The sequence below is a fragment of the Helicoverpa armigera genome, chromosome 6 (assembly GCF_030705265.1).
Source record: "Helicoverpa armigera isolate CAAS_96S chromosome 6, ASM3070526v1, whole genome shotgun sequence".
In the NCBI taxonomy this organism is placed as follows: domain Eukaryota; kingdom Metazoa; phylum Arthropoda; class Insecta; order Lepidoptera; family Noctuidae; genus Helicoverpa; species Helicoverpa armigera.
Genome location: NC_087125.1, coordinates 8,026,391 through 8,039,131, shown reverse-complemented (window position 1 = coordinate 8,039,131; position 12,741 = coordinate 8,026,391). Strand labels below are relative to the sequence as shown.

At 39.6% G+C, this 12,741-nt stretch overlaps 1 protein-coding gene across 1 annotated transcript; it reads left to right on the top strand.

The window, feature by feature from the left end:
* Positions 1 to 570: 570 nt before the first annotated feature.
* Serp (serpentine) lies at positions 571 to 10,125 on the top strand. Its single transcript, XM_021333535.3, has 5 exons — positions 571 to 725; positions 6,179 to 6,348; positions 6,999 to 7,248; positions 8,447 to 8,768; positions 8,959 to 10,125. Exons 1-5 carry the CDS (start codon positions 671 to 673, stop codon positions 9,785 to 9,787), a joined length of 1,626 nt encoding a protein of 541 aa, XP_021189210.1. The 5' UTR covers positions 571 to 670; the 3' UTR covers positions 9,788 to 10,125.
* The last annotated feature ends 2,616 nt before the right edge of the window (positions 10,126 to 12,741 follow it).

The following is a 12,741-nucleotide window of genomic DNA, read 5'->3' as shown; positions in this document are numbered from 1 at the left end:
TATGCAATAAAAACACAATTCATTGCATACTCCATCACTATTCCAATAATTCATTATAATGTAAAGATTTATGAACCCAACAAAACATTGAATGAGGGTAGGCCACTAAAACGGCTAATGTAGGTTACTGTTAAACTTTATGAAAGCCGATGCCTATTCGGCTTCTGTAGTTTTATGTCTTTTTTATTATATATTAATAAATAAATTACCAGAGTCACTTTGCCTATGGAAAATATTGTTGTTGTTAGTTTCTGAAAAATATTATTTTTAATATTTACTTCCAACCAGAATTAATGCCGATACAATCTTGCTGTACTGGTTTTGCAATAAAATATGGCTGATAATGTATGCAGTTGTACCTTAGTGATACGATAAGCGATGAATCTTCTTCATAAAATTGTATAATACTTACATAATATGTGTTTTATTTATTTGTTTGGTGTCGCAAGAAGGACACCTAAGCTGTATAGCTGATTATGAAAGCTCATCTACGAGATGTACGTAGATGCAGATGCGCTGCAAGTCCTGATGATGCAGGTGATTCACAGCTGATGAGCGCGAAGGGTGTCGGCAGAGGCGAGCGCAGTGGGCGAGCGGGGCGGGCGGGGCGCAGATTGAGGCCACTATTTAACCGCACGACGGCCGCGCAACGACCTGTTGTGATCCCGTCATGGCGCGCTACGCCCGTGTCGCTACTCTGGCCGCGTGTCTCTTGTTCGCCTGCGGTGAGTCCTAACCTTTATCTTACGCATCCAGACACCGTCCATCTCGCGACGTCACGGGTGGCTCACCGTCACATCCGCACATCTGCCAATAATTTAGTGATTGCGTCAATACAGTGTCGCACTTAGTGAACAGTGAAGTTGCCCGTTCTCGACGATCGCGAGATAGACTGTGTCTCCGCAGAGTTTACCAATGAATGCAGCCGACCGCGATCGCCTTGCATCGCCCGACCAAAGGACATCAGCGCACAGTGGCTCGAACCCTTCAAGGATAGTCGCTCACGGCATGCCACTATCGTGTATACATGTATCTTTTATTCATTTGATTCGTTGTTGTGAAATCAAAACATGATGTAGCTAATTTCGGTAATGTAACTAGTAAACGTTTCGATATTGCAGTAACACTAATGTAATAAGTGGTATTTAAATTTCCATAACAGTTGTTGAGCATTCGGTACTTGATAGCGATGTTCGTGATCGAAGTTTCGAGCTTTAGTCTACAGGAGTCTGGCGAGATGAACTCAAGAATTATTGTTGGATTGCTTAATCTGAATAGGGTGTCATTAGGAGGTGTTTAGTTGAACTATTGGTTAGCACCTGCTGCGGCTGAGCTGCGGTTGCGGAGAACTTTCACATTCGTTCCGTGTTGCGCTACGCCTGCGCCCGCGCCGGTGACGTCACACTCTACATAGTGTCGAGGGCAGCGAGACTGCTGCGACGCGGCGACGGCGACGTTACATGAGATGGCCCTATTGATTTCTCGAAATTTACATTTAGGCCGACCACTTATGAATATGCCAGGCGTGTAACATAAAGATCAGATATCATTACGAGTTTCGATTGTATTTTAGATTCTACCCGCAATATTGCAATGTGATAAGGCTTAATAATGTGCTTCCTTATAAAATAATCTATGCTATAAAAAGTCTTTACAATCTATAGCCTTGTAAACGTCTGAGAGTCTGAACAAAACAAACAAAGAAACGTATTACTCATACTAAATGCATATTTTCCTACGATTACATATAGCTCACTAAAGTTCACCTCCCTAAAAGATGCAAAAATATTGTAAAAAATTCGGCACATCAATTTGAAAATAATACCTCTCTAAACTAGCTCATAGAAGAAAATGACGTAAATTATGAAATAGGCATTGTTTAGTTAGTTATTGTTTGTACACTATAGGTCAAAGTTCTCGTTTCAACTGTAATCACAGATTTACGATAGCAATTAGAGTCTGTAAACTTTACCACGCTTTAATTCCCGCAGCGATTTCGTCAAACGCAATGAATTGTTATAATGTGCGCTTTACGCTTTTGGACTCATTCCAATATTGATTTCTTCAGTTTAAGTATTGAGAAAATAAACAATGACAAAACCGACTGTTCTTTGTTCGGTAAAAGTGTTGTTTACCCAACAATCTAGTCTCGTTAAACAACGTTTAAGCATTCGCGAGTTAGTTGAATTTCAATACAGGAACATAATGTTTATCCTTTTAAATGACCTTAAAATTATTTTGAAGGATATCAACATCCTTACATCCGTAAATCTTTTTAGATGAATAGAATAGATGTTTGTAGTCCGGTAGCTGTTTTCCACGTAGTACCACCATACTTTCCAGGAACTACTATAAAAGCGAGAAGTAAAGTATAAAGAACTTCTCATATAAGATGGTCGTGATGATTGTTTCCGTTCGCACATAGGCGACATATCTGTCGTGCTCAGGTGCGATCGCTAAATGTCAGGCACACAGTTCACGAGAACTAAGAGTCAAGTGTTCAAGGGCGTCACCAATAATAGCTTCCTTTCAATTATAGATAAACAACAAATTATCTCATTTGACCTTGAATTTGCGAATTTTCTCATTTATTACTTTACATAATTTATGCTGTTTATAGTTGTATAGACGGTATTTTTTAATTGTCTGCGTTCACTAGATCAGTAGTTTTACTAACTTCGAAAATCTGCTAATAATTAGTGGAAAATTAATTGGCGCCGGGACGTGAACGATCGTTATTGAGTTGGTAGTTATGAGCGAATGATTTTTAATAATCAGTTGAATAAATTAATCGATTTATTATTTTAGCATTCAATCAGGTCACTTGATTATTAATAATTTGATTCTTGTATAGTTAAACGTATAATAAGTATGAATAATTTGACAACAGATACCATTTATCAATATAATTAAAATGACTTCAGTTAATAATGTACCTTGTTGTTGTATGTTAAACCTATTCACCTATCGTATCTATCACATACTCGTACATATATCCGCCATATGAACTAAAGACAATAATAACTTGGTTAAAAAAAAACAAATCTATATAGAGGTAGATTCGTTGCAAAGTATGCAACTGAGGAAACATTTGACAACTTAATTAAACGGCTTAATAATTTATCACTTATTGCTTATATAATAATTTGCAATACGTTATCGTTGAATTGTTTTCAGTTACCCACTTATAGTTTCCAGATGTTGAGGTCTGTAGGTCAAGTTAGTTGCGACAGAACCACCACGTGAGACATAGACAGGCTCCGGACAGCTGGTCGGTGGCGAAATCACTTCGATGCATAACACGAGTGCGCCAATTAATGTAACATTTGAACGAACTACTTATGTCTAATTTTGTAAACTACGTTCACGGTTTGTGCTAGTTGTGCAAATTGTATTTTATTAAAAAAAACATCCTTGAACAGAATTGCATAAATAAACAGAATAGGGTCGTCGTCAAAACTTGGCATTATGAAGAGTTAAGTTATTCCGATCGAAACTCCTTCGAGTTCATCGCGGTCCGCCTCGTGTCGGCTCTTAGTGTGCAATCTATTCTAGACAGTTATATAAAATTTGTTTAAGTGAATGTTGAAGTTGCTTAATTTATTTGCCTATCACATAACACTTTAAGTTTCATTCGCTGAGCTTAATAATGCGTTATGAGCAGACATATGTGCAGACTGGCCAAATTAATTCAAAAGGCTGAACTAACAACGAGCTTTGAGTTCTTTCGTCACATTTATGAAGAAATGTTCAATACAGCAATCACGGCCTCGGTCAAGTTTAAATATAGTATACATGTAGTTCACGTTACAGACACTAATGTATTTCTGGCACGTACGTGTGCCCACCATTTTGTATGGGTTTTCCACGTTAGGCTTATAATTTTGAAGCTTTACGATAAAGACGGATTCGTTTTCATGTTGAATAACATTTGATATGTTAGCGCGAAGATAAAGAGAAACAGCGGTTTGTCGCGACAGCAGAGGTCGCGGCGATCGCATGCGAGTGACGCACACAAGGTGAGCGCTGTTTACTTCCGCGTACGGAAACGCCAGTCTCCCGTTATCACAAATTGACTTCGCTTGAAGGGAGTGCCGCAGAAGGAAAGTCGAGCGGTGGTATTAAATATTCATAAGGTCGGCCGTTGGTATTCCAACAACGCGCCCGGTCGACGCCCGAGCTACTCGCATACCTAGTTGTTCCCGCATTCGTGCTTTATTATTCATACAATAGTTCATTCTGGAGGCACGGTATAGCCCCTGACAAGTTTGATAATCATCGTCAACTTATCATTTCTAAAAGCACGTCGCCACTTTAATTTCCCTTCACAGAATATAATGGTACGGTTACCTGTTCATGTCACAAAGAACCAAACAGAAAATATCGTATTCTAGGTATGATAATGTACTTACATAGCTATGACCTAATAATAAACGACAATGTACTAAGGAACATAATAAAACATACCCTTTAAATGAAAAAAGATAAAGGCTTGTGTGAACATTAAAAGTTCAGTACAATAGACTTCAACGCGCTACTTGCTACGAATAAAAAGTTGCTAACACTGAGAGAAACTTTATTTCGACATCTATATTGCGTTCGCTTTGTCGAACCTAACATTTCTCTTGTGCAGGGCTAATTTACCAAAGCGAGTTATCAGCATCGTATCTCACACGTGGCAGATCCGGGTCATAGAGAACCAGTTAGATTTTACGACTCTGACCAGAACTGAACAAATAAAATAATAATTTCGGCCACGTTTGCATACTCTTGTCGCGAATAAAACTAAAATTAGATTACATAACTGGTTTAGATAAGGTGATATTTTTGCAAATATTTAGATTGTAGGCACAATCCGGGCGCCATATATTAAGATAATGGTGTCGATCGACCACTAAATTAAAATAATCAAAAGTTAAGACCTTGAAATGCTACATTATGAAATCGTTACTAATTTATAGTAATTATGTATCTCTTTGAATCGACTGCTTATGTAATTTATGATAAATAGGTAAGCCGCTAAAAGAATATCATTCAAGCATTTGTGTTACATTAGGAGTTGTTGTGCAAAGCTGTTACTATACCAAACAATGAAAATAATATAATTATGTATAAATGTTCATGTACACGCTAGCGTGCCTCGTATTAATCGAGCTATCGATTGCATCGGCGGCGTGCAACATCTAACCCACATAGCCGCGTACGAACGCTCATGCACCGCGAGCGCCTCCAGCCCGCTGTGACCCGCGCGCGCGTCACTGTCTGCTCAAGCGGTACTAATTACACGATTGTTTACATAGGACGTTGTCTAATGAGATCTTTACCCAATTTACATTTGAACTGATGCGAACTGGGAGAATGTTCGCCAGGCAGTGCAAGCCAGATAGTTAGATAATATGATAATACGAGAGCTGGGTTTCCTCGTGTTACGTGCGGCTCGCGGCTCACACGCTCGCACGCGCTCCTTCCACTACCTCTCGCTAGTTTCCCGCGCACACGTTACCCAAGTATGCACTATACAATTGACAAAAAATCATGTCTTTATGGGAACCTATTCACACACAAGAGCTGTGCTAGAACATCGCGGTTATTAGTAACTATTTCGCTAACATTTTGTAACGTGAAGACTACTTGGCGCATTACAGTTTTTACAACAGGTTCTATAATAATAGTAGTTTCTTAATAGGCACGTCGTTAAGTTTCCTGGAACATGATGATGATTCAAGGAAATCTACTATTCCGTAACCTTTCTGAATTATAATAATTTCGTCAGCCTAATGGGCACACAAATCAAATGCCATGCATAATGTACAATTTAGTATAGACAGAAGACATAGAAAGAGTCGTCCTTGTCGCTTGCCCAAGCGCTGACATTTCGAAGCGAGTCAAATGTCACGAGCGCTCACCCCACCTTTGATATTTAGATACTCGTACGGTTTCAAGTGACATTTCGCTTCTAATACGAAAAAAACGGTGAATGTTTTATTATTAACCACAATAACCACGTGTTATATAAATGTATTTTATTACGTTGAATGAATTTGAAAGCGACCACTCTAAAATCCTGAGCATATTATCGGATTTGGGTTTGATTGAAAATATTCTTCAGAATCATGTAATAATATTTGTGTAAGGAATGCCAGTAACAATTGTTGAATGTATATGTTTGTTTGTTTAGCGGTTGCCGATGGGCACCGATGGCGGCGGCAGGCTGACGACCGCGAGGCGCCGAAGAAAGACGACAGCTTAGAGGTAGAACTATGCAAGGACAAGGACGCCGGCGAATGGTTCCGCCTGGTGGCCGGCGAGGGCGACAACTGTCGCGACGTCATCCAGTGCACCGCCTCGGTGAGTACCTATATATAGGAACACTTTTACACACGCATTCTCTAGTAAATATGTCCTTATAACTTGTATCTGCAACACCTGGAATGTGAGCTGCTTTGAAACCCGCTTACATTGAAAACACCGAATGGATATTATGGAAATATCGCTGTGCCATTTTGAATACTTGATTATTTAATAGTTAGTTAATTTGGAATTTTAATACGAGTGCAACTAAGGCGGTATAATTAAATGTATGCGAAGCGCAATAAACATTAGAAATTTGTCCTCAATATAAACAACAGAGCATTGCGTATCGGTGGGTATGTGCTAGTGTTGCGTTCTTACGACATTCAAGGTAATGTAAGAAAAAGCCGCGCACTGCGCCCGCGCCGCCGGCCGGCTTTACCGCACGTAATAATGAGAAAAGCTGTAATTGCTCAGTTCGTTACCATACCTGTCATGGATGTCTCACAAACAACCATGTAATGTGCAGCATTCACACACAAACAACGTGAGCACATTCCCTTTCCTTATACTATTTCAGATACTTTTATAGTAATTTAGCCAGGTTTTAATGAATTTAGTTACAAGTTGCAGATACAAATAATAAACGTAGATAGCTGAAGAACGTACCTAGTTAATTAATGTATGTGTTTGCATTTGTCTAACAGGGCATTCAAGCTATTCGTTGTCCAGCTGGTTTATACTTCGATATCGAGAAGCAGACCTGTGACTGGAAAGACGCTGTCAAAAACTGTAAATTGAAGAACAAAGAGCGTAAAGTAAAGCCTTTGTTGTACACGGAAGAGCCTTTGTGCCAAGATGGATTCCTCGCGTGCGGTGACTCCAACTGTATCGAGCGCGGACTCTTCTGTAACGGCGAGAAGGACTGCGCCGACGGTTCCGACGAAAACTCTTGCGGTAAGTGCATACTCCACAATACATAAACACATACCTTCATTTTATTAATGAGTTGGAATTTGATTAGACTAAATCTAAAATTAAATACGCAAATGAACTTGAACAGACAAATTCACAAATACGGACTGGTTCGTGAGGCGTGACGAGCGACCTGCCTGAAATGCCAATCACTTGGCCTAAAAAAACATCTCAATGTTATGTCGTAAGACATAACACTAATGTGCTGTTTATTTAATGATGATATCGTTATGGAAATTAGATGAATATTCTATAAAGAATGTGTGAATTCAGATAGAAAGCTCACCAGTACACAAATATAGTCTCACAATTGAAAAAGTCGTCAGTATGCATCGTCTCACTTCAAAACCGATTCATACAAACATTCCCCGCTTCGCTATATGACTTGAAATCACGTTGAATTGTAATTATGTACATGACAAGGATACAAATTTCCATTCACCAAGCGCGAAGACCCTGGTCTGTAGCGCGACATAATACTTCTAGCTCACGTTTACCAAGTAAATCTATGTACATACACTAATGCCAATTCGTTGAATAGGTCTGCTTACCTAATAAAGCAATTAATTACAGCTATGCATAACTAATGCGAACAGAGTCTAGAATCGTCTACCGTTTTGAGTAATTTTGGAATAAAACCTACTTCACATTCCTTTTACTCGTAGAATAAATTGTATTTAAATATATAGCAACAATATTATTGTTTAAAGTAGTGTGGGTACATGTAGATACTTACAACATAGTATTACTGAATCAAAAGTGAAATCCAACGTGTGTCAGCTGTGCCGAGTGATTTGAGCAAGCGAAAGTACCCATACTGGTTCCGACTCTCGCCCCGCCCGAGATCCATGCGCCTCTGCAACTGCACATGACTCGTACTTAATATCTCTCAATGACAAACATATCACAATACTAACAAGCTTCTTATCACGTTTTAATAACAATAGCCTAATTGCATAGACTTACAAAGAATTGTGACCGAAAATACATTAATTTCTTTAGTAGACATTTCATAATCTCTTGCAGATCCAACGATTGCGTAGTTTGAGTGGGTTTTCTCACGATCTTTTTAATTGAAAGTTCGTGATTGTGTAGGTATTGGCATAAATGTATAATGGTGTGAATGCCATATTTTCTTGTGTTGAATACTGTATTGAACATTGCTTTCCGTTTGTCTTAGATATCGACAACGACCCTAACAGGGCTCCGCCTTGCGATGCGTCGCAGTGTGTGCTGCCTGACTGCTTCTGCTCTGAAGACGGCACGGTGATCCCCGGCGACCTGCCCGCCAAGGACGTGCCCCAGATGATCACCATCACCTTCGATGACGCCATCAACAACAACAACATCGAACTTTACAAAGAGATCTTCAACGGAAAACGTAAAAACCCCAACGGTTGCGACATTAAGGCCACATACTTTATTTCGCACAAGTACACCAACTACTCGGCTGTTCAGGAAACTCACAGAAAGGGACATGAAATCGCTGTACACTCAATCACGTAAGTTACTACAATACTTGTCATAATAGCATATAATTGTCATTTTTCAGTGTTTCTTCAAAATTATTTTAATTTCCTTAAAGTACCTAGTACTAACATTTTTTATCCTCTTAAAAATGTAATTTAAACTAAACACGTTTTAGAAGCCTTATATCTGCTGTTTTTTTAATTATGATAATTATTTACTTAGGCACAACGATGACGAACGCTTCTGGAGCAACGCTACCGTTGACGACTGGGGTAAGGAGATGGCCGGTATGAGAGTCATCATCGAGAAGTTCTCGAACATCACTGACAACAGTGTCGTGGGTGTGCGAGCGCCGTACCTCCGTGTCGGTGGTAACAACCAGTTCACCATGATGGAAGAGCAAGCCTTCTTGTACGACAGCACCATCACTGCTCCCCTGTCGAACCCGCCGCTATGGCCATACACTATGTACTTCAGAATGCCTCACCGTTGTCATGGAAACCTGCAGAGTTGCCCCACCAGGAGCCACGCTGTGTGGGAAATGGTGATGAACGAACTTGACCGTCGTGAGGACCCCACCAACGATGAGTACTTGCCTGGATGCGCCATGGTTGACTCTTGTTCAAACATTTTGACAGGAGATCAGTTCTACAACTTCCTCAACCACAACTTTGACAGACATTATGAACAAAACCGTGCCCCATTGGGTCTCTACTTCCACGCTGCTTGGCTTAAGAACAACCCCGAGTTCTTAGAGGCTTTCTTGTACTGGATTGACGAAATTCTCCAAAGTCACAATGACGTATACTTCGTGACAATGACTCAAGTAATCCAATGGATCCAAAACCCTCGCACTATCACCGAAGCTAAGAACTTCGAGCCCTGGAGGGAGAAGTGCTCCGTTGAAGGATACCAGGCCTGCTGGGTGCCCCACTCTTGCAAACTTACCTCCAAGGAGGTTCCCGGTGAAACCATCAACCTGCAGACGTGCGTGAGATGCCCTGTCAACTACCCCTGGCTGAACGACCCTACGGGTGACGGCCATTACTAGAAGAGCCATGATCTCACGCCTCTCGTGCTCTAAGTAGTTGATATAAAATCTGAAGAGTGATTTGCATGGATAACATAGGCGCAGTCAGCAATTTATAAGACAAAATAAGTTAAAAGAAAACTTTCAGTAACTAAGTTAAACCACTTTAAACTGCGATTATGTTTTCCAGTAATTCCCAAATGTACCGGGTCATAATCCCGCCCGTAGCCTAAGTACCTACCTTACTGTATGTAATATAGACTCACATAAATATTTAATAGGTCTTTTTAATAGTTTATGTGATTTTTCTAATGTAAGTCTGTTTTATAAATTTATAAAAAATATAAAATATAAAAATTTACTGTTGTTTTCTTTTTCTTTTTGGACACTGGTAACTTAGGGAAATTTAACTGTAGTTTGTAACATGATATAGATAACAACTCATTTAAAGAGTTTCTGCTAAAGTATTCTTCGTATTCAGAGTTACTTTCCTATTAGTATAGAATGTTGGCAACATAATAAATTGATTGAAAGCGACACGAAAGTTTGTCAGAGGGCGTATTGATTATTTGATATCATGAGAAAAATCTCCCATACAACAAAGATGCTTAATTATTGAGCTGCAAAATTATGTGAAAGAAGATATTTTGAAGCGATCGGGCGTGCCAGCTCGTAAGTTATTTGAACAAAGAGCAAACACCCGATCGGTCAGTGACATGCGCCGGCTACATGAGCTTACTGTGTGCACATACATACACGATACTCGTATTTCAACATCGTTGTTCGAGATTAGACTGCCTAATGCCGTCAGTACACCGTAGTTTTTATTAAAAATTAAAAAGTTTATAAAATAACAGTGTAAAACAATTTCCTTTAAAAGTTGACATTTAAAAAAAACATTTTGTGACAAAACAATATTCACATAGTTTTGGGGTGTTAACAAAAAACAAAATAAATTCTTCATCAAACAAGCTGTAATTGGATATTAATAAAAAAATATTCTCATGTAAGTGTAAGTTCAAATACATCAATGTGATTAAATGCCTACGCGGTAATTCACTCCACGTACAGTTTTCGTAATGTCACACATCAGTAGCTTCTTGACTTTATGTTGCTGGTTGTAAACATTATTCAGAAACATCGAGAGAAGTGTATACCCATACACATTGTAGAATCAGCGGTGTAATATAGATAAGTATAGGTAGTCGTGTATGGCATCGACATGTTTTTCTCGAAGGAATCGCGCGTACACACAGCTCAGCAGATTGTGCTACGCGCTACGCTTGCTACGCCGCCGCGCCCCGCCTGCAGCGGTCGTCCGCGTCACAATCCTGCGGTGACTCTTAAATTACTCATTACGCTAGCATGTTACATCTCAAGGATTTTTATTAGTAAGAGGATAAATAAGTGATACCAACTGCTTCACGTAATGTTTTAAGTATTCAGATATACTCGTGCTAGAACAAAATGTCAGTCTAAAAACTTTGGTTCAATTTAGATGTACTCGAGGTTTAGGTACCGAAAACGCAAAGCTACATTTTCATTGAGATTTTTCTTCTTTCGAGGAAGGTAACTGCTTACTTTGTGAAGATCTTAAAATTTTATACAATATATTGGCTACAATACATTCCAAGTCCAGTATGTAGCAAAGATCCCTAAAATCATGCGACGTGACGAGGGTCATGTGACTTGGGTCGACTAAAATAAGATATGCCTAAGTGTTAGCTTACCTGGGTGCAAAAGTCATTAGCCTCTGATGGAAAGTTTTTACAACTACGTCGGTGTGTATCCCGAATAAACTTCGATGAACAACATGCAAAAAATGCAAATCGGATTTAAAAGGGTATTGACCAGAAGATTTACGACAGTTAGATGCACTCAACATATAGCGTTAGAAGTAGACACTCGACCAGTTTTGTTTCAGATGTAGACAATTAATAAAGCCCGTGAATAGGAATCATACTCTTTAGACTATTCAAACAGTATGTTCAACATGAACCTTTGGCATTTGCTCGGTTAATATCCTTAAATGTTGGTAAAGATCAGCTAAAAACTATGATGCGTACTTACGTGCATGTTTTTTTAAGTACCAACGAAAATGTAACTGGTGACCTTGCCCGTCTCTTGGAGATCAATAACAAGCAAAAAAGCTAGCTGCATCACATTGTTCGGCGTCTCTCAAAGTTCTGTTAAGTTTCGGCTAATTCTCATTGTGATATTGTTACCACATTCCCGCTTCCAAATGTCATCAGTTTGCATGAGTTTGACACATGAGCGTGGTATGCATGCGTGACAGGCCGCCAGTGGAACAATAGGCTGCGGGCGCCACCAACACGTTAATCTCCCCTGACATCTGTGGGCGGTTACTTGCGTTGCGATCATCACCTCCACCCATGTAGGTACATATCCTCAACTCCAATACCCACTTTCCATTTTGTTTTGCAACGCGCAACGTTCATCGAAGTAGAGAATAAGGACAATGGAAACAATTGAATTGTTCGCAGCATCTAAATAAATAGAGAGTCAGCGCTCGCGGGTGGCATGGGGTACGCTCGGAGAGGCGCGCTGCAGCCTGGGACGGTGAAAGCAGTGAAAGTGTTGCCCAGCCTCGCGCTGCGTACTCGCATTTGTTGTTAACACTTATTGTGAAATGACATTTATTCTTAACTAGCATAGGTACCTAGTCGTCTAAAGTATATTTTAAAAGATCAGTAGTTTTTGTGGCTATTGTAGTAGACTCCTGAATTACAAAGGACCTCACTTTGCAACTTCCAGATGGAATCATTTCATGCTGAACTTGGTTCAATTGATTTTAATGTAAACAAAACCTTGAATACTCCCTCAATGAGAATTTATTCGGTTTCTGATCTTCTACTGCAAACGAGAATGTAGGAAATGCGTATGATGTATTTTGTGGAGGTACGTTCAGTTTTCCTCTGCCTCTAATACAACAAATCACAATCATATTTGAAGGT

What these genes read in the sequence shown, in the direction of transcription:
- Serp (XM_021333535.3), top strand. Translation starts at nt 671, where the DNA reads ATGGCGCGCTACGCCCGTGTCGCTACTCTGGCCGCGTGTCTCTTGTTC. An exon ending in GTGTCTCTTGTTCGCCTGCG is followed by an intron (nt 726 to 6,178) that starts GTGAGTCCTAAC and finishes TTGTTTGTTTAG; the next exon opens with CGGTTGCCGATGGGCACCGA. An exon ending in TTCCGACGAAAACTCTTGCG is followed by an intron (nt 7,249 to 8,446) that starts GTAAGTGCATAC and finishes CGTTTGTCTTAG; the next exon opens with ATATCGACAACGACCCTAAC.